At 45.8% G+C, this 26,691-nt stretch overlaps 4 protein-coding genes across 9 annotated transcripts in view; 3 read left to right on the forward strand and 1 right to left on the reverse strand.

Annotated features, from left to right (window-relative positions):
• LOC120900035 (adenylate cyclase type 3) overlaps nt 1-19,607 on the forward strand; it is a 44,003-nt gene extending 24,396 nt beyond the window's left edge. For 3 of the 4 annotated variants that reach the window (XM_040306525.1, XM_040306528.1, XM_040306527.1), the window contains 13 exons: nt 2,589-2,700; nt 3,416-3,543; nt 3,630-3,788; nt 4,683-4,821; nt 6,839-6,943; nt 7,240-7,541; nt 7,780-7,867; nt 10,590-10,706; nt 13,842-14,037; nt 15,191-15,263; nt 15,376-15,448; nt 15,547-15,855; nt 15,928-19,607. In XM_040306525.1, coding sequence (XP_040162459.1) covers nt 2,589-2,700; nt 3,416-3,543; nt 3,630-3,788; nt 4,683-4,821; nt 6,839-6,943; nt 7,240-7,541; nt 7,780-7,867; nt 10,590-10,706; nt 13,842-14,037; nt 15,191-15,263; nt 15,376-15,448; nt 15,547-15,855; nt 15,928-16,944 — 2,818 coding nt within the window. In that variant the 3' untranslated portion in view covers nt 16,945-19,607. The remainder of the gene's footprint in view (nt 1-2,588; nt 2,701-3,415; nt 3,544-3,629; nt 3,789-4,682; nt 4,822-6,838; nt 6,944-7,239; nt 7,542-7,779; nt 7,868-10,589; nt 10,707-13,841; nt 14,038-15,190; nt 15,264-15,375; nt 15,449-15,546; nt 15,856-15,927) is intronic. The other variant, XM_040306526.1, reaches the window with a different exon arrangement.
• Nucleotides 19,608-19,788: 181 nt separating this feature from the next.
• LOC120900036 lies at nt 19,789-20,921 on the forward strand. Its single transcript, XM_040306529.1, has 3 exons — nt 19,789-20,240; nt 20,311-20,641; nt 20,707-20,921. The coding sequence occupies exons 1-3, from the start codon at nt 19,790-19,792 to the stop codon at nt 20,903-20,905; spliced, it is 981 nt and encodes a 326-aa protein (XP_040162463.1). The 5' UTR covers nt 19,789; the 3' UTR covers nt 20,906-20,921.
• A 9-nt stretch (nt 20,922-20,930) lies between these two features.
• LOC120900037 (adenylate kinase isoenzyme 1) lies at nt 20,931-26,259 on the reverse strand. 3 transcript variants are annotated; one of them, XM_040306530.1, is made up of 7 exons: nt 26,042-26,259; nt 24,933-25,481; nt 23,602-23,736; nt 23,033-23,307; nt 22,870-22,954; nt 21,700-21,849; nt 20,931-21,563 (listed from the first exon to the last, which is right to left on the reverse strand). In XM_040306530.1, the coding sequence occupies exons 2-7, from the start codon at nt 24,933-24,935 to the stop codon at nt 21,480-21,482; spliced, it is 732 nt and encodes a 243-aa protein (XP_040162464.1). In that variant the 5' UTR covers nt 24,936-25,481; nt 26,042-26,259; the 3' UTR covers nt 20,931-21,479. The 3 variants fall into 3 exon arrangements, with proteins under 3 accessions (XP_040162464.1, XP_040162465.1, XP_040162467.1); XM_040306531.1 differs by lacking the exon at nt 26,042-26,259 and adding an exon at nt 25,627-25,689; XM_040306533.1 differs by lacking the exon at nt 23,602-23,736 and having other exon boundaries at nt 26,042-26,252.
• Nucleotides 22,123-22,863, forward strand: LOC120900038 (dynein light chain Tctex-type protein 2B-like). The gene is made up of 2 exons (XM_040306534.1): nt 22,123-22,248; nt 22,317-22,863. Exons 1-2 carry the CDS (start codon nt 22,211-22,213, stop codon nt 22,810-22,812), a joined length of 534 nt encoding a protein of 177 aa, XP_040162468.1. The 5' UTR covers nt 22,123-22,210; the 3' UTR covers nt 22,813-22,863.
• Nucleotides 26,260-26,691: the final 432 nt, after the last annotated feature.

The following is a 26,691-nucleotide window of genomic DNA, read 5'->3' on the forward strand; positions in this document are numbered from 1 at the left end:
GATGGTGCAGCTCTAGCATCGAAGCCAATACTGTTTCCCCCCCGATCGTCCGTAGAGCGCCCAACAACGCTCGATGAGCTTTTGGTGTGCCGAAAATAGGGCGCAATCTCGTTCGGGAAAAGGGAAAAGCAGTCAGCTTCGGACGGTGTGTTGGTGGTATGATAGAGCCGGCGCATATTGGTAAGGTATCGGTAGCCGGTAAGGTGGCACACGGAGCCCTACACGGAGCTGTGCATGTGCTGGTAGTTGATAATTTTTCCAATAATCCTCTTACGCGCGTTGTTCGAGACGGTACGAGACCGATCGCTGAAAGCACGAGATAAGGGAACACAAATTCTGCCCCATCTGGGTGGGCTTTTGTGCCGCCGGTGGTAGCTTTGGTGATTGGAGGACGCCTGAGCCAAAATAGTTTTACAATAATTACCTTTACTGGGTGTGGAAGCGGCGGTGTGTGGCATCATTTACTTGTACGGTAAGAGATTGTCGAACAGCATTTGTCTCTTAGTGATAGAATTTTATGAATACTTTGAAACACTTTGACTCCACTGTCAGACAACGCATTCTAAGAAGCGGATTGCATATATTGAGGCTCTTTTGCTAGCATGTAGAGATGTGTAAAGTATGCAATCTGCAGCATGAAACGTGTTTATTGGAATTACTTAACGATTAAGTTGTAGGAATATTACTAAAAGTGACTAACTTCAGCTATGAAAGTTGACCAGATTGCACATTTTTAGACTTATTTTTTAGCAAAATAGGGAATCTGCGCTACAAAGAATACTTTGCGAGATCGCTTAGCGATTTAACTGTATAAATATTATTTTTATAACTTTTGATACAAGCTCAATTAACATTTTTGAGTTCGAACATCGGGCTTTTGTGTGTTTATTGGGATAGATAACATATTAAAATTTTTAAAAATGATATGAAATGTAGCTTTCTGAAGCTACGGCATTTTGAATTGTGGATTGTATATTTTTACGCTAACAAAGTAGGCAATCTACGCTACAAACGCGTTTATTGATACTGTAATTGACGGACTTAAGACAAAGCAGTATCATACGCATCATTGCATAAATTTAGGCTCTGTTTTTAGGCTTTGCTTGCGAAGTTTGTTTGTTTGTTTGAATAGTTTATAGAGGCTTTGGCTCCAACGGAGTTCTTTCGCCTTTATTGCTTGCGAAGTATGCAATCTGCGCTACAAAAAAAGCGTTAAATGCAGACTGCCTTAACAGCTTTCGCGTAACATCAAGTGCTAACAAGCAATTTACAATTGATCTAATTTCAATGGAAAATCCGATAAATCCCAAAAGCTAGCACACCGGGACGTCCCACGCGATCATGCCCTTAACCATACCGAAGGGTTTATTCCGCAATAAATCTATTACCACGAATGAACTCATCTGTAACAATAAAACGGCTTCCGTGCCTTCATCCTTCCGAAAGCTGCCTGGGATCATAATCAAACACGGGAGGGCACGAGTTTGTCCGAAATGATTGACAAGGGGCCCGGTCTGGCTCGAAGGAAAAACTATGAATTATTCCAAAAATTCTCTCCCGGCCTCTCCACACACACACACACACACATACACCCACACACGCATACACGCGTCTGGATCGTGATGGATTAGTGTCAGAGTTTTACTTTTCTGTAGGAGCAAGAAAAAGGGATAAAAATTGCTTCACACTTCCATTCCCATTCCTCGGGCGTGAACAACAGAAATAACCTTCACTTCGTTTCGGCCCAATCGTGCCGGCTCAATGTTTAACCCACCTGAGCAAACAACTTGCCGGTACTGCCCTCTCCTCCACTCAAAATGATGATTGTTTGTTCATCATAATGCCCAACGGTGGAAAACACGCGCTCGGTCTGGTTTATTTATTTGCCAAATCTCCATCCCAAAACATGCCGTTCCTCCAGCAGCAACCAGCAGCCAAGCAACAACCAAGGCAAACGAGGCACGCAATCGTTAGCAAATTAGTACCGGCCTCTCCGAACCACCCCACCCACCAACCGTTGCCTCTGCGCTGCGCTTTGGTTTTAACTTCACTGTTGTGTGCTCGGGTTTTAACGTCGTGCGGTATGAGTGAGTCCAGCGTACACAGCGCCTTTCGGTGAGCAGATCGTTGCGCAAAGAAGATTGCTGGGTAATCGTTTACTGGAACCGACCGTCCGCCCGGTGGGTGGTGATCATTATTGGAGGGAAGATTAAATTTAGCCACAGCGTGAAGCCCTGATGCACCCGTGCCGGTCTGTCGATCGATCATAGGTCGTGCGTTATACGTGACAATCATTGAGCTGTGTGGGAGCGAACGCACTTGTTTGAATGTGTGCGATGCAGACAATGAATATACAATTAATTTTATTTAAATTGAAACATTTCACAACATTATCCTCAGGGGACAGCTCTATATCATTCAGATCCACTAGTCAGATGCTCTTTTTGTGTAGTGGATGCTATCAACCCGTCGGCAGCAACGAACTCCAGAAGAAGGCTGTTAAATCCTCACTGCTCCTCACACCCTCATACAAGTGGCTCTGTTTTTTTTTCATGCTCTGCTCCATTCTATTTCGCTTTCATTCGCAGCATTCTGTATGCAGATATTGTCGGTTTTACGGCCATCTCGTCCACCTATTCGGCCCAGGATCTGGTGAAGATACTCAACGAGCTGTTCGCCCGCTTCGACCGTCTGGCTGAGGTAAGTGTGCGTGTGAGCGAACGAACGCTTCCCACTCCACTGTGAGGAAACTCGAGCACTTCCGGAAGGTGTGTCACAGACTGTGTGGCCTGGCAATGCTGTTGGACTGGGCCGAGCTGTAGCATAAATTAAATTTCGCACAGACACACTGCGTGACACATGGGCTTTTGTGTTTGCAGAGCAAGAAGTAGGCGGTAGATCCCACTCCACTCCGTACCGGACGAATGCATACAAACGGTGGATCAGATATTTGTGTGTCACACACGTTTTGGGGCAATGTGAGGGATGGTGAGGGAGATGAAGGAACACATAAAAAACGCAACACACAAACCGAACGTACAAAGCATCTCATCCAGGCGTAACGGTTGGTCCCGCTGGTTCCTTCCTCTGAGACTTCCGTGTACGAAAGCTCCCCAACGAGCGGTCGAGTCTCCGGCGGAAGTAGATGAAAAAAGCATTATCTTTACCATCTCATCAGACCCGTCTGCTCGGGCTAAAAAAGTTGCGTGTTTTTTATTCCTTTTCACCGTTTTTTTATAAGCTGCCCGGTCCGGTTCTTTTCCGAGCATTAGCAAGCCCCAGTTGAAGTTGGTGCCTAGAGTTAGACAAGTAGACTTTTATGAGGACTTTGACGAACTTTCCTTAACACTGCCGAGCACACGCAACTGTCTATTCAACCGTAACTTTGACTTCTCTTCTTCCTTCACCCTCACAGAAATATCAGCAGCTGCGAATAAAAATTCTCGGCGACTGTTACTACTGCATCAGCGGGGCGCCGGTCGAGCGGCCGGATCATGCCGTCCTCTGCGTGCACATGGGCCTGTCGATGGTGAAAGCGATCAAGTAAGTGTTTGCTTCACCTTTTGCTCTCGGTATTTGAGTGAATGCTTTTATTGAATTCTTTGCCTCACCATCTCCCCACCGCACAGGTACGTTCAGCAGAAGACAAACTCACCGGTGGATATGCGCGTCGGAATACACACTGGGGCGGTGCTGGCCGGCATCCTCGGCCAGCGCCAGTGGCAGTTCGACGTCTACTCGAAGGATGTCGAGCTGGCGAACAAGATGGAATCGAGTGGCAAGGCAGGGTAAGTAGTGGTGGTGGGCGAACGAGAAAGGGATTAAGAAGCTGCATATTTGAGGAGACTGGGGCGAAACCCCCAGTGGGGCGAAAATCTACATAATCGTACCCCGGAACGAATCGTAAATCGGTCTCGGGGCCGCATCGATTTGGCTCGATGAAAAATTGCCCCCTCACCTCGTGCTCACGAAGAAGGACGAGCACGAGGAGCACGTGAACGGCGGAGAGCAAGATGAAGATTAAAGAGCGCCTTCCGTTGGGCACAGATCAATCCACTTTTGACCCCGGTGCATCATCTGCGCCAGTGTGTAAATTGGCGTAATGTATAAGCCTCCGGGGTGAAGCGAAGAAGAGCAAACAGAAAGCGTAATTTCCACTCACTTTTCAACACTTTTTTCTGTTCCTTTTTTTTCTTTTTCGCATTCCCAGGAACCCATTAAACTTCTTATCTTAATCAGGGAGAGGCTAATTTTTTATTCGGAGTTAAAAAAAAAACACACTTTCCTTTTGCACCGTCGGGGTAGATGTTTTTTCTTGTTCAAATATAGCCTTAATGTTTGCAAAAATACCCTTTACACTGCTCGCCGCCAAAGACGCGGCATCATTTTCGCTACGTCCCATGGGTTTTTTTTTTCTCGTTATTCCATTTTGGCTCTGCTTGCTCTAAATTTACGACCATAATATCGCAACCAAATAGCGTCGGGAAAATGGCGCAAAAGGAAGGGAAAAGCTCCGAAATGATTTGCCCGCGTCGATGAGTCGTTGCCGGCCGAAGTGGAAGGGAACATAATTCCAAATGAAAACTCATCATGCACGCTTTTTTTTTAATACATATTTTATGTTATTTCACCTCCCTCTCCTTCTCTCTCTCTCTCTCTTTCTCTCTCTCTTCCCTCTCTAGCCGTGTCCATCTGTCGGAGAAAACGCTCGGCTTCCTGAACGGGGAGTTCGAAGTGGAGCCGGCCTTCGGTGAAAAGCGCGAGGAAGCGCTCCGAATAGCGGGCCTCAAGACGTACTTCATCACGAAAGTGCTGAAACCGGTAAGAAATTATGATCGCACACACATCGCACCAGGACGCCGACGACGGAAGCGTAAACTTTTCCCATGTTCTCGCTTCCCTCGCCCAATCCATAAATACGCTTAAAGCGGCATCATCACGCTCGAGCTGAAATCTAATCACTGTAAGCACGCATGAAGTTGCTACCATTTATCACATTTGCCCGTTTTCTGGAGCTGCCAACTTATCGGTGGCACAAGCGAGCAAGGTAGAAAGGAAGAAGAAAAAAACTCCCTAATCTTCCTTCCATTCAGACGAACATTCCCAGTTCCTAGCTCAAAACAGACACACACACACAGAGATTCACCCAATCGGCTGTAAAATGCCGGGGTTTCTTCTTTCCGCAGCAGCGGATTCACTTGCAGCAGCGTCCCATTATCGAAGCACTGGAAATTCTGTTAGGCGGAATTTGATTTCACATTTTCATTCAACCATCAATTGATTCGATAATGCTTTCGACACGATCCCGAGGCTGAGCGGCACACACACATACAGAAGCACATAAATTGAAGTGGCATGGTGTATGGTTTTGATGGAGAGCTGCCACAAAGCTGTAAACTCTTGCGAAAAGAACGGTTTGCGGTTTGGTTTTTTGTTGTTGTTGCGATACGAGGAAGCGGCGAAAGAAGCAGCGTAGAGCCGATCGTTAAAGCCCCCCGCGTTTGCCGCTATCGTTACGCTGGATTTATCGATGATTTGGGTGTGATTTCGAATCGCACATTTTCGGTAATGCTACGCTTCGCTCCACGCCACGGGGACCGCTGTTTCGAGTGTCAGCCTGCTAGACACCCTGCGTAAGACCGGTGGCTGGCTTTGGGATCTTTTCGTGTCTCATTTTGAAGCACACGCCCGGGAATGTCAAACGTGATGTGTGGTTTCGTTTGTGTCTACATTCCTTTTTTGTTTTGGTTGCCGTTTGTTCGGATAAATTTAAACCACACCGCTGGTACGCTGGAATGACATCTTAACAAACTTGAAGTACCCACCGACCCACCCAGCAAATGCCGCGGTTGCTAAAGTTTTCATTGAGTTGTTTGCCGCCGTTGCGATACGCTGCGACGTGTAAGACACGGGATTTATTGCCGGAAGCATCATCGTCCCAAATCACCGAACGTTGACACAGGTCCGCCGAGACGGCGAGGAACTTGAACGACGTCGACAGGCTTAACGACATAAGCGAAACGTGTCCCGCAGGTCCCGCGAGACGAGCCTTCGCTCGTCAGTCCATTAGTTCACTCAGCCCGGGTAGTGGAGGAAGTTTAGTTGCAAGAAGGGACGTGGGTGGTTTAGTGTATGCCACTACAGTTCATGATTAATGCAATTACGTACGAAACGCATTGTCACGGCGTGATCGTTGTCATGGCTCGTTACAAGTCATCGTTGCTCGTTGAACGGACGAACGTAACGCTGGTTAATTCCCATGCGATGATTTATTTCCAGGTCAAGAAGCGGTTCATCGATCTGAAGTTGCGTAGATTGCATTGGACATTATTGAAACATGTCAAGGGGATCAAAACATTAACTTTGATTTACATATTGCATAGTTGTAGGCGTCTTCGCTATTTATAATCTTGTTGTTATGCGAAACTGCCTAAATGTATGCAATTTAGATTACAAAATCAACCGAATTAGGTATTGGTTACATGGAAACAGCGAAAGTGAGACAACTCAATGCGCAGACATCTAAAAACATCAAGATTTGTGTTATATTTATAATATAAAGTTTCATCAACCTATAAACCGTCCCATAGACACTGACGAATTGTACCGATTTTACACGCCCTAGAATGACGCGTTGACTTCCAATGACTCTCGATCCGCTTTTGCAGGCGTGCAAACAACCATCCATCCAATAAATATGATGCTGCCCCTCTCAGTGCTTTACTGCCCGTCAATCATATCGCGAAATATTGCTGCTGACGGCTCTTTTGTTTCTCTCCCTCTCTCTTTCTTCTTTCCAACTGTCCACCGTGGTGGTGTATCGGACCGTGGGGTTTAGTTCTGCCCGTCGGAGCACAAAAATGGTTCAGCCGATCCGAAGGACGTGGTCATCGAACCGGACGGACCGTCCGAGATCTTGCGCGAAGACGACGATGACACAAAGGTAGGGATGCTCGTCGTGATGCCGGGTGGGCAATTAATTTTCATTGCTCGATTGCCATAGAAGTAGTGGGTGGAGGGTGAGCCCTCTCGAATATAGAAACGAAAACCACCAGCCAGCCTGGTACTCGGCCTGGGTATCGGGGCGGAACGGACGTTATCTTCCACCGGCGACAACAATCGCATGCTTTCGCGTCTTCCGCTTCATCTCCGCCGGCGGCATTCGTTCGTTTGTTTTCGGGCCCTTGATGATGTCGGCATTAATTTCTCTCTCTCCCGCTCTCTCTCTCATCCACCCAGCCGGCGAACGGTGCAAACGCGGGAGACGAACCATCCACGCCTGGCACGGACGACAAAACCGATCCACTGGAGGACGACACGCAGGCATCCGAGGACTACAAGATGCGCCTCCGCAAAGAGCTCGTCAGCCGGGACGGGCACAGCGAAATCAGCAAGGATACGACCATCTTCCTCACGTTCAACGACAAGACGCACGAGACGGCCTACAACGAGTACCGGGAGCCGCACAGTGCGGTACCACTGCTGGCCGCCCTGCTGGTGCAGTTCGTCGCCATCCTGTACGCTCTGCTGGTTCTTCCAAGGTACGGTACGGCAGCTCGCGGAACGAATTGACTTATTTGTCGCTTTTGTTGCTGCCCCGCGCTCTGCTCTAATTAGTTTCGGAAACTGGCGGCCTCATGCGCTCCGCCCGAGCACCGCGCTGTAGGCGCAGTTTTTAACGAGTCGTTGTGTATGTGTGTTTTTTCATCGTTTTTTTATTTTATTATCTCTTCTTATCAACTCGCAAACGATGGATTTTTGGTGCACATCGATGGACAGGACGGCGGTGCACTTCGAAATTGTGATACCGCCACTAGTGATCATTTTCGTGATGGTATTCATCTCCGTCGCCGAAAGCCTAACCGGGGTAAGTAGATTCCGTTATTTGTGGGAGATGGCGGAAAGAAAGTGAAATGGAAAACACATTCACCTTAATTGCCGAGCTGGGTGGAACAATGCTGGAGCAAGCTAAAAGTATTGTTTGATGGGAAAGTTAGTTTTGCTGTGACGGATTTCAATTTCCACCGCTACTGGACTCTTGAAAAACAAATTTGGCATAATTGTTCATCTTCCTATGCCGACTTTCGACTAAAGCGCCTAAAGGTATGCACCTGTTAAGGCGTCTTTGAATAACTGGGATTTGACTTTTTTTTTGTAAATGTTTTTTTCAATTAAATCTCCCTCTTTTTGTATATAAAGGCCAATGAATCTTCGACTTGCTGTTCGCAAGCTGAAAAGCTGAAATATGAAACATTTGGTTTAAGCCAGATCGCCTAACAGTATGCACTATATTGTTAAAACGTACAATAGTGAGGTTTAGCTTTGAAGTTTTATAACATTTAAAAGTATGTGAAGCGGTTGTCGTACATAACCTATATTTTAACCAAAAAATAAAAGGATGATCATATTTTGTTTGCTAAGTTTATTAAAAACTAAATTTCATCCTCACATATTCCTTTTCAGTTCAAACGCCTTAAGGTATGCTCAATTTTCATCAAAGAGCCTAAAAGTATGCTCAATTTTCGTCACAGAGTATACTGATGTCAAAGAGTATACTGAAAATGATGTCTTAAAGCACCTTTAAGCCATAAAGTGTTCAAAAACTGTTTCTTAAACATTTGTCATGTGTTAAGCTTATTTTTAAACGTCATAGTCATAACATGATCGCTTTATTTCATTTTCCATACCTTTGGGCATTCAATAACAGCACGAAACAAGTGATAGAATACAATTATGCCATCCATTTAACATTAATTTTGAATGCACAAAGAGTTCTTACGCTCAATACTGAAGACTTCCATTCGAGTACTGCTCGTGGAAGCGTTCGTTTCATTCTCATTCTCCTATAACACAGCGTTACATTCCGATCGATTTCATCCCATTGGAAAATAATGCTTCCCTACCTTCCCCGGGAGACGACTTGCTTCAATCTCATTAATTTAAAATAAAGTGTCCGAATGGTGGCGCGTCTTTCCACGCAACCAACCCGAAAACCCGCCAACCTGCTTCCATAAAAACGAACGATTTAAACTTTTCTTGTGTCATAAACTTTCAATCGCTTTCACATTTATGCCTCACGCACCATATGGCTCGAGCAGCCCGAGTGTGCCGCTGATAGTGAGCCGCGGAAGCACGACGCCACCGCTTAACCTCTCACCGAGCCTGCATCAAGCATTAAGAAGCGGTTCGGTTAGCAAGTAAAATAAAAGCAAGACCGTAAGCAACACAGGCACGCGACACTAACGATAAATAACGATTTTACACCACATCGAACGAAAGGGAACGGAACCGGAACGGAGCACAATCGTTTGCCGATCATTTGGTGTGAACATAGCAGCGGGTGGCGTTGTGGAATGTAGCAAAAAATGCACACACACACACATACATACAAAAAGATACGCCTTGTTCGGGATCGTGTTATCCGCGTTTGACAATACAGTACAGCGGCTAAAGGATAAACGACAGCCGGACATGGCAACTTGTTCTCATTTTCGCGCTACATCCTCCTGCGCGTAGTCTAGATTTTCTTTCGTTTTTTTGTTCATACTCTCCCCGCACTTTCCCCACTGTCTAATATGAAGCTAGAAGCAATTTTGTTTCCATTTTTTTGCCCTCCCAACACTACTCTCCGTTTTGGCATCCCTCCAGCGCGCCCTTGGCTGACAGGTCTTTGTCCTAAACGGCGGGCGGGTATGATTATTCCCTTTTGCTCGCTGCTCCTGGCCCTGGTCAGCGTGTAATTTTTCCTTCACCCATTTATCTATTCAATCACATGGTGCTGGCAGTGGCACTGTGTGCACATTGTGCAGTAAAAATTGAACAGCGTGCACAGTGAAAGATGCACCAGCAAGCGGTGCATAAAACGTGCACACATATAAATCATCACTCGATGGACGTGTCCCGGGAACAAGCGTGCTAGCGCAGGGGAGGGTATTTTTGCATATTACATCCTGCTTTTGCTCTCTGGATACACACACACACACACACACACACACACACACACACACACACAAGAATGCAGTGTAATTCAATGCAACCGGTAATGGTTTATGATGGAAAAAGAATACATTCCAATCCTGCGCTTTCAGTCCCGGCGCTTGGCACGATGGAGACGCCTGGTGTGCCAAACCAAATCCACACCCACCGCCACTGAATGCTCATTCACATTCAGCAGCTGCAGCTGCTGTCACTGGATGAATACCGGTGGTTTGCTCTGCTACTGCTTGTGCTGCTTTTATGGTGATTTATTTCACTTTACACACACACAGACGCTCCTCTTTATGCTTCCCTTTTCCATCTGCACTGATCAAACTCGGCGTCATCAAAAAAGAAACATGCATACGAAATAAGCAGCCCGGTGCGGTAATCCTGTAATAGAATTTTCTCAAACCCCTTTTTTGTGCACGACACACAGGCTTACAACGCCCGCGTGCGAAGAGCTTAAGCATTGTAAAACGACACCGCAGGGAATTAGAGGGTGATTTCGCATTTATTGCATTGTTCCACCCAACCCAGCCCGGGACTTGGACCCAAACCCTTGCCCCTTTTTAACGTCCGCTTTTAACGCCCCTTGCGCGTTGTATTTGCAGATTCTGCCGGCATTCATCACTCTAAACAGCAAACGATACAACGATAGTACCAGCTTACGGAAGTCTACGGCCATCATTATCGTCCTGCTGCTGGGCGTTTCGAACGTGAGCGACATGGTAAGTATGACGGCATGACGGTATGGCTCGCTATGGGCACGTCCAAGTACGCGCACAAGTTGCCGTGCTTGGGGGAAGAACTTTTGTGCGACACTGTTTGTAAGTTCATCTTTATCAACAGTGATGGTGGTGGCCCCTTGCCTGGTTAGAGGGGTAAGGGATTTTAAATCAAGGTTTGAATTACCACCACCGTTGAGGGTGGTCGGGTGGTTATTCCGATTTGTTTTGAGGAGATGAGGTTTACGATTTGGGAAATTGAAAACGGATCTAAGGATTTGTACATTGTTGTTTTTTTGCTATCAGGAAGTTTGTTGTCTTTTGCTGTGATTGCGAAATTGTGACACTAGACAGTTGACTTTGGTTTATGATCGTTGGATCGAAGGCAGAGTGTTGTTTGAACGTCGCCATCTTCTTGGAAGTCATAGGCACCACAAATGCAAACATGTTCTCTGATCTGATGTGGGCGATAAACGATGCTACTAGTACTGCTTTACACTTCAAAGTCATAGCACATTTCTATTGAAAGCTCACAAATTAGATATTTAAAGCTGGTACATAGACAAACTCTCTGGATTCTTTTAGGGGTTTGGTGCTAATCGAAGCTGTTGGATCTATAACTACGATCGAAACTGCGTCACGATCATTGTGAAATAAGCCCAACGAAGTCGTCACACTCGCTTCATAAAGAGGGTGTAATTCCTTTAAGCGTACTTTTATTTTATAACAAATATATCCGTTGACAAATAAAAAATATAATAAAATATACAAATATACAAATGTTCCTATCTTTTGAGGCAAAATTATTACAATGTTAAGGCCGGGGGACATTGTCCGTACTCGCTATTGTTATTTCAATATTCACTAGCGTATCTGGCGGCTGCTGACCGAAGCATTTTGCCAAACAATTTCGAGCCGCCTTTAAAAATATATTATTTTCCATGTTTTTAATAGTGGAACTTGGGGCAAGTGTGCCACCTTAAGCATTTCAAGTTATAACTCATTAAAACATGTTCTTCAAAAGCCGATTTCATAACCATTTTACATCTATTTCCTCACTTATAAATGAGTTTCGCTTGAAAAAAGTGCAAACAAAACAGTTTTTGAAGTGTTTTAAAAAGGATCCAAAAAGACGTTCTTTTTTGGGCTATGGGGCAAGAGTGCCACTCGTATGGGGCAAGACGGCCACCTGGTTAAAATAACCGTATTTCTTAGATAATTGGAAATTATTACGTTTGTACCACTAGTGTATGTATTCCTACATGTATTTAGTCACCAATGAACCCTTTTTGACCACCAATTGTACCACAATATGGTTTGTTACTGTTCTGTTTTTCTGGCGTGGAATCCGCTCACAATAGCGCACCATTCCGCAGCACGCTACAACAATGTTTACATTTTTGACAGCTCGCGCCTATGAAAGATGGTGGCACACTTGCCCCAAACAGAGATGGCACACTTGCCCCAAAAGTTGTAACTCTTTTGAAATTGAATTTTTCAGTGACAAAAAAAAAGTTTTTTTCAACTAACCCCACAAAAAATTACACGTTCTCTCAGCTAAACGGTGGTGTAAATATTTTCTCGGTTGATTGTTCGCATGATTTTTGAGAGCTTATTTGGTTGGATTAAAAAATTATAATATTCTGCTCTATTTTGAAACTCAATATAAATAAGTTCAAAACAATGGGAAATATCGATTGGTCTATATGAAATTAGGCTCAGAATACTTAGTCATTGGAAAGCAACCAAATGTATACACAATTGATCATTAAACTAAAGTTTTTAAGGAAAAATGCTTGGTGGGACTCTTGTCCCGTATGGCACACTTGCCCCAAATTCCGCTATACCTTTTTTATTGAAGACTTTTGGCAATGAAAATGTAATGGTCGTCACATCGCCGTGTTCTGTGAGCATTATTCTCACCAACTCTCTCAAATGCACCTTACGTTCTAGATTGCAGTCTCCCTTTTTCTATTCGTTGCTAGGTGAACTTTGCCTTTTTTACTTAAACCAGGCTGGAAAAGTGTTGTAATTTATAGATATTGTGAAAGTATTTCAGCCATTTTCGCATAAAATACGGAGAAAAAACTACTTAAATTTGAGATCCGGCACGACCATTTCCTTGATGACTAAAAAAAGCTTCCACCAGCCGCCGCCAGATTCGCTAATGAAAATCTAAATTACACTAGCGAGTACGGACAATGTCCGCCGACAATAATGATTGATTTCAGCATTATGATTAACACTTTGACCGCCAGCCTGACGTCACAGTTTTTGAGTGAGCACGTAGCGCATGGCAAGAGAGCGATGAGAGCGACAGTTTCTCGGGCCATTGTTATCACTCTTTTGTTTCATTGCGATAAGCGGCGTAGCACATGTCGTTCTCGTTCTCTCTTTCCTACCTCATTCGTTCTCAAGGGAATCACTGAGCGTCAGATACAAAGCTGAGTGGTGAGCAAAGCCGTCATACGAAATCATATGACGCGGCGCTTAAAGTGTTAATTTAGCGTTCAGAAGGGTAGTGATTGAACATAAAATGAATAAACGACGCTACGAAAATCGATTGTTATTTTAGCTGGTCGCGTAGTTTTTAAGCTACAACGAGGTCATGATTTTATAGCACTAGGGTTGTGTGATTGTGTTTAGCAAAACTAAGCAAACAATATTAACAATAACAAAGAGCTATTATATTAATTTTTATGCGTCTACGCTAAAGCAAGCACAAACTCAATTCACGTTTATTTACGAACAACACCACAAAGGGATTTTTTTATTTTTTTTCAGAAGCTACATCAACTTTCTCGTTGCTATTGAACTTAAAATTGATACGAAAAGCCCTAACAAATCGTGTAAATTCAAATAATTGCAGATCAGATACATCGATCATTAATTATGCAGTATATATTTTCAAAAGTAAAAAAGTTATCTTTGTGTTCAAAAAGGTCTAATCATTTTATTTATAACCTATTATGCATTGAAATACGAGTGCACTTGTAATAATTTCCACTACTGTATCACCACACCAATCTAATGTCGATTTTCAATCTTTTCTCTTTCACACATTCTCTCTCTCTCGTGCGCGCTCTGGGCATGTTCTGCATACGCAAATAATCTCCCACCCTGCACCACCACGGCCAGCTGGCAGCGTCGCACCGGACACCGCTCAGCCTGAACATCACGAACGTGTCGTTCGCCTCGACCGAGATGGAACCGGCGAGCGTCTGCCTGTTCCCGTCGTACTTCAGTAACTATACCGTTTTAATACTAATTGCCACCTCAATCATAACGCAATTATCGCATCTCAGCAAAATTTTATTAATGATCATCATAACCGGTAAATACAGCATTTCTCAAGCTTGTAGCTCTCCTTCCCTTCTCCCTACTCCCTATTTTCTCCACAAAAGCTCCCACGGGAACGTGTGCCGCAAACCGCAAACTGGATGACATGGTGCTGGGCCAAACAGACCGTATTTTCACACGTATTTGCTTACATTGCAACCATCGTCGGACGTGGCGTGGATTTGGCATCCATCGTTAAGCGTCCTATGCGCACCGATTTTGCTCACAAATCTCCGTACCACAGGAAGCTATATTGTGTCCGTTGAGTGTGTGTGTGTGTGTCATTTTGATTAAATTTATTCTTATACCCTTGAAGCATAGGCATAAGTCGGTTGATTGCTGTCAATTTCCTGCCTGTTGCGTGCCCGGATGCACCGGAGCAGGATGTCCTGGCCGAACGGATGTGCATTCGAAGGGCGTAGTAGATATGCAAAAAGTTCCCAAGATAATACGCGGACCCCACACTGCCACTCACTGCATTCAACGAGCTCTCTTGACATTGTTTGTGTGACTGGAGAGGGGAGGACATAAAATGTCTTTCAAACCAGGAATGAAGTTGATTCAATCCTTTCTTGGAGGAAGGCAAACCATCCTATCCCGTCCTGCTGTTTGACACGAGCGCTTCGTCCTACACGTTGGCTTTGCATGCTCGGCAAAGCAGGGCAGTGTTGGCAGGTCACCACAAACAGGGATTTATACTTTACTGAATAATTCCTGCTGACCATCATTAGCACAAACTAATTAAAAAGTAATAGCTTTACGGGTAGCTGCCGGCTGCCCCCGTGGGCTTTGATTATTAGCCGCACTTTGGATGTCGTTACACGTGGAACGGTGGGCGAAGTGCTGATGCGAATTCCTGAGGCTTTAGCACTAAACCCCGTTCCCTCTGGGCCATGCTAATCGATGTGGCAGCGCTGTGAGCAAAACCTATTTAACTTCTTGACCCCATCATCCGGTAGAGCCTGTTCCTCGTGCGGCAACTTCCTCTCCGTTCCTTTCCCCCCTTAATACCATTGCCCCTGCTGGTCCCCACCACAAGTGGTGAAAATAGATTCATCAGAAGGGCCAACATCTGCTGATACGCTTTTATTTCGTTTTGCTCAACACCGTCTGCTTCGTGCTGGCCCACGCACAAATCACCACCGTAGCGATCCATTGCTACGTGAACATCTTCCACCTGGACGAAGCGTTCCGGAACGAGGACTTTGGCATTATGAACGTGTAAGTATACCGAGACGCGGGGCTGTGTTTTGTCTGTGTTTTTTTTCTGCCTTCTTTTGCCAGTTCGTTGTTAGTACTAATTGGAAGTTTTTCTTCCACTTTCTTTTTGCAGCTTTCCGCTACGCTACACTCTGTCCGCGCTGCTGGTCGCCGTAACGATAGCGCTTTCCTTCCTGGCCCGACACGTAATGATTTGCTTCCCATCGTGGTTGTTGGCATTGGTCGGTATCACTAATTAAAGCCCTCTTTCCCGTCTCCTTTTCTTCGTCCTCCCCACTTTCAGATCGATAAAGTAGATCGTGTAATATTCATGTGGAAGACGGAGGTAATCGACCAGAAGGAGAAGGCGAGCGATATGAGGCGCCGGAATGAGGCGCTCGTGTACAACGTCCTGCCGATGCACGTCGCGGAACACTTTATGGGCAACCGGAAGCGCTCGCACGACGACCTGTACTCGCAGAGCTACGCCGAGGTGGGTGTCCTGTTCGCTAGCATGCCCAACTTTTCCGACTTCTACTCGGAGGAAACGGTCAACAACCAGGGGCTGGAGTGTTTGCGCTTTCTCAACGAGGTCATCTCCGACTTTGATGCGGTAAGTGTGTGGTTAGGAGAGAGGGGCTTCCGAAGGTCACTGTGCTGAACTCTGAACTCCGTTTTTTTGCAGCTGCTGGAGCTACCCCAGTTTCAGGACATTATCAAAATCAAAACGATCGGCTCCACGTACATGGCAGCGAGCGGTCTCAACCCGTCCCGCATCGTCAAACCGGACGATCCAGTGTCGGTCCGGTGGGCCCACCTGGCACTGCTGGTAGAGTTTGCGCTCGAGCTGAAGAAAGCGCTGCAGGGCATCAACGAGCAGTCGTTCAACCATTTCGTGCTGAAGATGGGCGTCAACCATGGGCCGATTACGGCGGGCGTGATTGGAGCGCGCAAACCCCACTACGACATCTGGGGCAACACGGTAAATGTGGCGTCGCGGATGGAAAGCACGGGCAAGGCCGGCGCCATCCAGGTGACGGAGGAAACCTGCCAGATACTGCAAACCTTCGGCTACACGTTCGAGCAGCGCGGGCTCGTCGCGGTCAAGGGCAAGGGACAGCTGATGACGTACTACCTGCAGGGGAAGGTACCGCGTCCGACAGGGCCGACCGCGTCGCCGATCCTGCAGAACCTGACCGCGATGGAGACGGTCCAGGAGGTGGACGAATCGAAGGAAAGCCCGCCGGCACTGGCACCGCCACCAGGCGATGGAGCGTCACCCGCCCACCAGCTACACTCGGTGTCGAGCCCGAGCACGGCCAGCCCGAACAGTGTGCGGCTGAATCAGGAGTACGTGGAGATGAAGGCATCGAACGCGTCGACGGCGATGCTGCAGGAAAGCAGCAGCAGCATTAGCAACAACACCACCACCACCACCAGCACGAAGCTAACGGTTGTGTCGGAGAAGACGACCACCATCTCGAGTACGAGCAGCACCAGCTCGACTACGGCGGAGACGAGCGTCAGCAAAACGGCCCAATCGAGCGTCCGATCGTCGAGCCTGTTCAATGGCGGTGAGGCAACGCCGGCCGACGAGAGTGACGCCCAAACGCCACTGCTGGAGGGTAAGAACAGTACCAACGCTAGCTCGCACCATTTCGGCGAAGGTGAAAAGGATGCACTGCTGGAGAATGGCTCCTAAAGAGGGGAAAGGGAAGAGCCCATCAAAAACCCCTTCTTTTTTTCGATAATCGTGTAGAATAGTGTTTAAGCTTTAATGTTGGAAAACGAACGAGGGTCTGAGGGTAAATCGAGGTTGTAGGTACAGTGATCTCAGAGAGAGAGAGAGAGAGAGTGCAGTGGAAATCGCTTCAGCAATTCAGTGTAGCCCGGGTACACCAACCCACGGTACCAAAGCGTGTTTAGTTTTATGTGTTTTACTTTTGTGAAGAATGCAAAGTGTTTCGTTAGGTATGGTTAGCTAAATCTATAAACTAGTCAAAGCGCATCATTTATTGAGAGTATTGTTTGTTCGGAGGAGGGTGAACGTTTAGCCTAACCGCTTTAGTACGTATTAAAACACGGAAAACTTTGTTACAATTGCAACGTACCCGCGCATGGCTACGTGGGACTCATTGAAAGGATCTTGTGAAACGAACGATTTAAAAGACTGCCAGAAACTGATATACATACGTTACGTTAGTTATGGTCTGCCCCATCGCGAGAAGTACTTCAATACAATCATTCATTAAATAGTTTTACGCCCGTTTTATATGCTCCAATATATATTTCGATTAAGTTGCTTTACTCACGAGTGGTGCTTAGTTTACTCACTTGATACTAATGTAAACACACACGCACACACGCAGGGCTGTGTGTGTGTGTGCGGAATGCATTCCACCGAAGAAGAAAACACCGTACGAGGCACGAGATATGTTAGATTTATTGAACAACAAAAACGCACATTTAAAGGTTGTTTTAGGCGGATTTTGTTTCCTTGCAGCTGTGAGTGGAGCCGTTTTACGTAACGAAATGTGGAAAGAACATATCTTATTGCATGAAACGAAACCGATGAAGAGAAAAATGTAACTGATCAATTCAAGAGTCAGATAATAGAAGAAAAAAAAAGATTATTTACTATAATAATATTTTAAAACAAACTCTTGCGTAGGAAAAAAGAAACCGATACATTGGGTTTGGTTCGTCGCACAAAGTGAAGAAACATTAAAAAAAGTACGTTGCGTATGCTATTTTTTCTGACACAATATGATGAAAGCAACTAAAAAAACAGAAGTAAAATATTTAAAAACGAAACAAAAACAACACAAACACCAGTTTTCAATGGAAAAAAATGAAAATATATAACAAATTCGATTAGTAACAAAACAAACAATTGGCAATAAAATTGTAGACACAGTTGTAGAGAAGCATTGGCGCGCGCGCGCGACACGAGACAAGAGGATGAGAGAAGAGAAAAGAAACAGTGTAACACTAGTAGCGTTCATTCAATGTGATTAAACACGCATCGACTCACTAATTATGGTGTACTCCTTTTTGCGCTTCATACCGAGATGGAAAATTGTGTCTATAAATATAGTGAAGAAAAAAGTTGAAACATTTTGCAAAAGTGATATAGAAGAGGAAAACATTTACAGAAAGAGAGAAGATAAATAAAAAGAAGAAGAAGAAGCAGTAAGAAAAAAGAAGAAAGAAAAAGAGGAAAAAGAAAATAGTAAAAAACATCAAAGAGCGAACAAAACTGTGTGTGCATTAGAGAGAAACAACCCCAAAACATAACTCGTTAAAGGAAAAGAAGCAAAACAAGAAATCATCCATTTAGGCAACAAACCAATTTGATGTGTATTAGAGAACAAAGCTTAAACAAACAAACAAACAAACAACACAAACAAGTCGATACTACTACAGTAAAACAAAACTCACTACAAAAAACCCATGACAACCATATAAACAAGTAAGCTAAACCGTTGGTAAGTGTGTGTGTGTGCGATGGTATTTCTTCTCTGCAAGAAGTATTGTGAACGCGATAGCATTAGAAAGACGTTCTCAAATACTAAATGGAACAGAACAAAACACAAGCAAGCAAACAAACAATCCTGTTTATAAAGCTGGAGTATCAATACTCCATTATTCCAAGAGAGTGTGTGTGAGTGTGTGTGTCTGTATTAATTTGTTTCTTCAGCGTCGGTTTTGATGATGAGGTAATAAAAATGGCGAAGGAAATAGTGTCATAGTAGTAGCAGTAGTAGCTAAGAAGGTACTCCATAGCAGAAAGAGCGCACTGACCGATAAGAGACAGAGACTAAACACCAAACGGTGTCTGCCCTTGGACATCTTCTTCTACCCAGCAGTACACACGAATACAGCTTTTCTTTTACTACTACTTATTGAAGATTTAAGATGTTTTATACTCCCTACCACTGTGTCACTGTCATCTGTGCCGCTGCATAGCACAGTAGCAAACGGTAACACAAAACAAACTTAAGTACAAACTCGTTCACCACTATGCCCCTTCACCAACACTCACTCACACGCACACACTCATACAGTAGCGCGCGTGTGCATCGGTTAGCTTCATGACTTATGTTAAGAAACCCGGTACGGTACCGTCGTACTAGAAAAGAAACCCTAAGTAGATTAGTTTGTGTGGGGTCAACCCTTTTTGCTCTGTGTAAAGAAGCAGGAGAAGTAAACGAAGAAGAAATACTCCCACCCTGGTAGTGGAGGGCGAGTAAAACTCCCACTGAAACGATTACCCGCCCCTCCCCGGGCATCGTTCCAGCCCACTCTCTGCCACGATGATGATGCTAATGCAGTAAAATAAAATCGCTGAATGAAAAACCCAAACCTTATGCGCTACGATTTATTCGTGACATCTCATGATGACAGTGACGGCTATTGAGCTGTCCTTCACTGTGTGACCGCACTGTCACTCTCACTCACTCATTCTCAATGTCATGCACTAACTACACAGCAGAGCGTCGCTTTCATACGATCACTACACGCTTCACTTGCTTGCTCACCACGCTATGCGCTTGACAGCGGTACTAGCGGCGCTGGTGCTTTCGCACCACCCACCAGAGGGAGCCACCGATCGGCACTGTGAAGCGAACGCGCGCAAAATTGTGCACCGGTTTTATCCACTGCGTCACTGCCAGCGATCGAATCGTACCGTGATCGGGCTTATTAATGTACAATCCGTACGCGATTGTGCTGACTACGCACGGGATAAGCAGGGGCTGGCGTTTAACTTTGCGCCGGTAAAGCGCAACAGCACCAACTGGTACGATGTGGTTAGAGAGCGGGAGCAAAATCAATCGACCGTGTCGTCATGGAAACCGGCGCCACCGCGCGTTGCTTCGTTTGGGTTTGAAGATTTCTACAACTGCCACGTGCTCGACTGTCCCGAGTATCGGAACCTGTCGACGATTGTCAACGACACGCGGTTCGATTACTACACGCTTTATGCACGACTGTTGCGTAAGTAGGACGCTTAGAGTGTGTGTGTGTGGGAATGAATCTTTTCGTGAACTCCTGTGTTTTGTCGCAGCTGCTGGCAATGCCACCTGTATACCATCGATCGGGATGTTCCTGTTCGAGGACACGAAGCTAAACTACTCGAATGCGTACAACGCCTGTGTCAGTGTTGGCGGTAGTCTCGCGCACATTGCCAGCGATGCCCGGACGTTTCAGCTGTCTAAGTACATCGCAAGCCTTCCGGAGACGAATTATACGACGAACAACTCCACCGACACCACCTCTGCAATTGAGCCACTGTACTATGTGGGGCTAAACGAGACGGTGAAAAATCGATTCTTCACATCTGCCGACGAGCGGTTGGATTGTTTCCGCTTTCGTGCGTGGGCTCCTGGCCATCCAGCGTTAGTACAGTGACATCTTTGTTATCTTTGATTATAATTTGAGTTTTTACCTCTAATCTTTGCAGAAGGAATCGCACTTCTCCCAGCTGCGCCGCACTCACCGACGAAGGTTCCTGGAAGGTTTTCAACTGCAATCGAACCTTACCGTACATCTGTGAGCTGCACACATCGGGACCCGCTCTCTACGCACCGAAACTGAAACGAAAATGCTTCGTCAAGCGTCCCAACAACCGAATCGCTCCTTCGCACCGCGTTACAACGTGACAGCACAAATGAAAGAAACCATTGCTTAAATAAGACATAAATTTATTAACTCATTCTTTTCGGCTCTCGGTAAAGCGAACCGACTAATCGAGAACGCCTTCTAGAACGCTTTTCTTTGGCTTTAAAGCTCTGTATGCAAAACGACGGTCAAAACACGACAAAACACTGATTGATTGAGCAGTGGTACGCTACGCTAAATAAATTCAACACGAACACTTCACGCCACAACGGCTCCCAAAAACCCCCCCAGAAGAGCAGCCACACAAATTTTGTCCTACTGTCTTAACAGCTATTATTGAAATTGATAAGCGTATTTTGTTTTGGTTTCATTGCCGGTTTGCCGCTCCGTCATTCTGCTACACGTCATGTCTTGGGGGGTTTGCTGCTGCTGCTGCTGCTGCTGCTGCTCTCATATCTGTGCAGCTCACACACCGTGCTTTATAAATAAACGCTACTATATCGCCACCGAGCGTCGCTCGTACGGTCGACGAATGATTGTGCAGAAACGGGGATGCTTGGATTGCATGCGCTGATAAAGCAACAGAAAAATTGGACCGTGGGTAGGCGGGGGCGTTTACTTCTTCTTCGCTGCAAGCAGCTCATCGATCGACTTCTCCACATCGGCAAAGATTTCTTCCGGCGCACGCTCGGCGTTGATCTGTTTCGAAGGAAGAAACAATGGTTAAATTAATTGAATTCCTTCCGAGCACCTTTTGTCATGCGCTTGGTATGAATTACGGCGCAGTGTGATGCAGATTGCATACAGAAAGGCGAACAAAGGCCGATGTACTTACCCTCCTCAGCTGGGTGGGATACTGGACCAGAATCTTTTCCGTGTTCTCCCGGAAGGTGGCGATACGAGTCTTCAGTGTTTCCTCGTTATCGTCCGCACGAACCGTTGACGACTCAGCCGCTCGCTTCATGATACGTGCCACCAGCGTTTCCTATCAGGTGAAAAATATTGTACAAAAACAAAAATGTTGAATGTTCCTCTACTGACCTATATACTTCGAAACATTGTCTTGCAATTGAAAGCATTGCCAACGCCCGACAGACCGCTTACATAACACATTCGCAAACACACACAGCCCTGAAATTGCTGTCCATGATCGACATCGTCCTGACATGATGTTAATTGCCATTTTTAGTGTTTACCCATCGCAATCGATTCCATAAGACCTTGGGCATTTTTTGTGGCAAAAAAGTGCATGTGCAGCTTTGCAGCAAATGCACAGCGCCGTAGAGTGTCAGTTGCAGTAGAAATTCGATACTATTCACCTCGCCCAGTATCCTATCTCGTGAAAGATGACGACTTGGGGAGGCATGAAAATGGGCTCCAAGCCGTAAGTTTCCTAAAGTGCCTCAAAATAAAAACCCTTTTAAAGCCCTATTTTTCTCCATTTCATAATAGTGGACAAAAAGGAGAGAAACAAGCACCGATACGCTTCACGGACACGCTAACGGCTGCCCTAGCGAACCGAAAGAACAAGTACAAAGACGCGTCAAAGGATCTCAACAGTCTGATCAACCGCGAAGAGCTCGACGACGAGATCTTTGTGCCGAACTACAACATACGCAAGATCAAGGCGATGATTGCGCGCGTCGTCAAGCAGCAGTTTGTCGTGCGCAACGAGGACGGCGATCTGCTCAAGTGGGTGTACAATCCGGAGAAAAACCTCGAGATGAGCCAATCGATCGCGAAGGCGGTAAAGGATCGGCTGCGCAATCTCGCGCTGCCCCGCTACCGGATCGTGTGCTTCTGCTCGATCGTGGAGAAGCAGCAGCAGGGCCTGCACTACAAGATGAAGTACATTCTCGACCCGTACATGGACAACTACGTGCAGCACGTGCACGATGGGGCCATCTTCTGGATCATCACGACCGCTTTTCTCGTGCACAAAGACTAAACAAACGCGAGCAAGAGGTTTTCAGGTGAAAAGAGAGCGTATCAGGTTTCTACTTACATTCGAGCACTCAAAGTACAGGATGATGTCGACCGGCGCGATAAACTTCTCAAACTCCGGTCCCTGGGCAGGTTCACGTGGATAGCTGAGAATTAATAGTAAAAAGGAGCAGTGTCAGGTTTCGCTGTCCTTTTAAAGTCCTTGTCCTACTTCGACTACTCACCCATCGATGAGATAGCCGACGGTACCGTTCAGCGCCTTCACCATGGCAGCCTCCAGCAGCTTCAGCACCGTCTCGTTCGGCACCAGAATGCCCTGCCGCATCATGTCCTGCAGCTCCTTGCCCTTGTCCGAGCCGGACGCGACCTCATCGCGCAGCAGATCGCCGGTGCTGAAGTGCGAGAAGTTGTACTTGGCGACGATCTTCGCACACTGCGTACCCTTGCCACAGCCCGGGCCGCCCAGGACCCAGATGATCGGTACGTTGGCGTCACGCATCTAAACAGGTTGTGAAAATTAAAGAAAAAGAAAAACACACAAAAATGCAACAAAATTTAGAAACAAATTTAAATAGTAACCATTTGGAGTGGATTAGTTTATAGATCGAAAAAAGAAAAACAAGCCATTACGTAGAGGACTGATGCTGACTGAGCGGTACACGAGTGTTGCTTTCAAGCGCACCTGCCCGAGGCCGACCATTAGGTTATGGTTTTGGGGCATAAGAGAAGAAAGCAAAAGCACTGGGAGGGAAGTGGCAAGAGCAGATACAAACGGCCTTGAGGTGTAACTTACGTGGCCAGTCGAGACGCCACCAGCGTTCGGTACCTGTACCGCCGGTGAGCTGCCTCCGGATGGTGGCGTGGACGTACTAGCCTTCTCCTTTGCCTTGGATTCTTGCTCCAGCGCCATCTGATGGCACATGAATAACTACACCGCGCAGCACAATGCGCATGAACGGAACAGTACAATGAACGGGAGGATCAATTAAACCAGCATGACATGATGGAGATGAAGAAGGGATCAACAATTGGAGGTCACGCATTACCTAATTGCTAAACTAATGATATCTCCCGCCTTTAGCGTCACCCATCCTATCGATCGAGGGAGTGATCTACTCAACAACAATAACAACACTCAAAATAAATTTAGTCTATTTTCAACACATTTCCAACACGACACATTGTAGCTTAATCAATTGCCCGCTAGCGCTTGACCGACGCTCAATTTCACACGCTATTAAGGACGGGCGCTGCTGCATTTTTCAACAGCCAACTTTTACGAAAATAGTACCGATTGTGCCGATAAAGGTTTCACCATCTGCCTGCCATCCTATATTTACATAAGGTATCAGGGCAACAAACAAAAAAAAACACAAAAAAGGATTCAACGGTAGCTCTTCCTTCGCCTCCGCAAGATCTAAGATAATGAATAAGCTAACATTAAAATTTCACTTTTCACTGCCAACCGTAGGGGTTGGCCTGCGTTTGTCGTGATGGTACTATGGGAGGTCAACATTTCATGCCTTGAACACGGTTCGGCGGGCGTATTTTTAGACACACCAGACACAAGAACACACGGTCGTGTCCGAGAGATTGTGCGCTTTTTGGTTAGATTCAACCTCAAAAACAAACCTCATCCGACTGGCCATGGTTAGCTTGTTAGCTTAGCAAGGGAGTTCCCTTCTGCTATAACGGGCTACGTTAATGACACCGCGGTTAAATTCTTTTAGGTTCATGGGCCTACTGCCCTTGGGGCTATCATCGTTCAGGGTTCACTGCGTGAGGAAAAATCACTCGTTCGGAATGCCATTCAGCAGTGTTCGTTACGTAACCGTGCTGGTGGTAGACTTGTTGGCTCATGGGGCCACTCCAATCAACACTCACAAGACGTTAGGTCAAGTCTCATTTCACACGATAAGCGCACGTGAGCGCTGCTAATGATCGGTCGGAGCGTTTAATGCACAAACAAATCAAGAACAAACTCCCGCCTTTAATGCACACATAATAAGGAGAAAAAAAAAGTAACGGGATGCAACGGGGGCCCAAAAAATCCAACCCAACACACCAAACGAACAACCGAAACATTGGGTCACACACTTTGAGTTCCATTCGCCATTCACTCACCATTATGACGAACTTTGCGAGGCTTGCTTGCTGCACGAAATCCACAAGTAATACTAAACGCAAGCACGGCGTGCACTGAGCTTCTTCTCTAGCTCGACCGGGTTTCGGAACTGAATTTGCGAAAAACCTTCTCGCTCACTATCTCTATCTCTAATACGACTCGAGGCGCGCAATTTGTTTGCGTTTCGCGCTGGTGTGCGTGCGTTTGCGCTTGTTTTAGCGAGCAAACAACATTGGGGAAGGTAAGGGCAGCGTGTAACGAGGCTTGATCAGCGCACGCGGTGGCGGTGTCGGTGATGTGGGGTTTGCTTTATTTTTAATTCAACGCTGCGGCCAGTCGAATATCGTTCTCTCGCTCTCGAGCGTTCGTTCCGCTTCTCGTAAACGTTGCGCGTTGGTTGGCAATTTGCGTATGCACGCGAGCGCTAATGCGTGCGGAAGTCGCTGTAGTGGTGAGGTTGCGCGCTAAGTAGTAGTAATTGCCGTCAGTTATGATCAAGCGGTGAACGATCCGTATCGGAGAGCGAGTCGCGCGTCTGAAATGCGATACTGTAAATGAGAAGAAAATTGATTATGCTTCAAGGGCGATATAATATGGGAAATTATTGCATAATTAGTTATACAACATTGTACCACAAATAATGATTTATTTTCGCTATTGATTTTGTTTTTAACACATCTTTAATTTTTCCACCTTTTTGAAATTCCAAATCGGTGCCAATTTTGGCGGAGTAGAATGTCCCCTTTCTCGAGAATGTTTACATGCCAAGAGGGAAATCACTACTGGCACGGTTTTTTTTTATTGTGCGGAGTGACACACAATTTTCAAGGACAAAATTTCCTCTCTCTCTCTCTCTCTCTCTCTCTCTCTCTCTCCCTCTCCCCCCGAGGCGTGTCGAATTTTCCTTCGAATACTATAAAACCTCCGTTGGACAACCGATAGAAGGAAGTTGAATTCCGTTTAGGACAAAAATATCGATCAAACCTCAAAGTTTTTGATAAAAGCACCATCTTCTAGCAAATCACTTCCCCTATTAAACTCGATTTCTTTTTCGCATTGTAACATTAAAACATTGCACAACACAGGGATCTTGCAGTGAACAACTTACCTTCAATAAATCACAGCACAGCGGAACACTTCTACGGGTCAATTTTGAGCAAATTCTTTACACTAACTACACTCCTTGCACAAAACAGCCTACTGCTCTTTTTCGGTGAGCTATAAAATCAACCTACTTGCACCGTGAAACGCTGATATTTCCGCTCCACCCAACCCAACCAACGAGGTTTGTTTACATCAGCACTGCATTTAAACTGAGATGAGCAGGAAATGCTGTTTTTTTCTCAGAAAACTACCATTTTCTCCGTGCTCATCCATCCGACCATTACCGTTACATGCATTGCCATCGACTATATTGCCATTTGAGATGAGAGCGTAAAGAAGGAAACAAAAGAGACACAGAAAGGAAAACAGAGAGAGCGTGAAAGAGAGGTAATGCTTAATCCATCACGTGAGTAAAGTCTCCACAGTCTGTGGACACTAAAAGAGACACAGGACATACAGAGACAAAAGTTTAAAGTGTGAGAGCGAATGAGACGGATGGCGGGGTTTTCATTTACTTTGCTTTGTTTTGGAGAATGCGCAATAGCAGAAAAGGGTTATTGGTTCTTTCTATCATCCTCTCGGCGGTATTGATATATTTAAATCATTCATAATTTCACGGCCTAATAGAGGGCGTCCTTGGAGTGGTGGAGTTAC

The sequence above is a fragment of the Anopheles arabiensis genome, chromosome 3 (assembly GCF_016920715.1).
Source record: "Anopheles arabiensis isolate DONGOLA chromosome 3, AaraD3, whole genome shotgun sequence".
In the NCBI taxonomy this organism is placed as follows: domain Eukaryota; kingdom Metazoa; phylum Arthropoda; class Insecta; order Diptera; family Culicidae; genus Anopheles; species Anopheles arabiensis.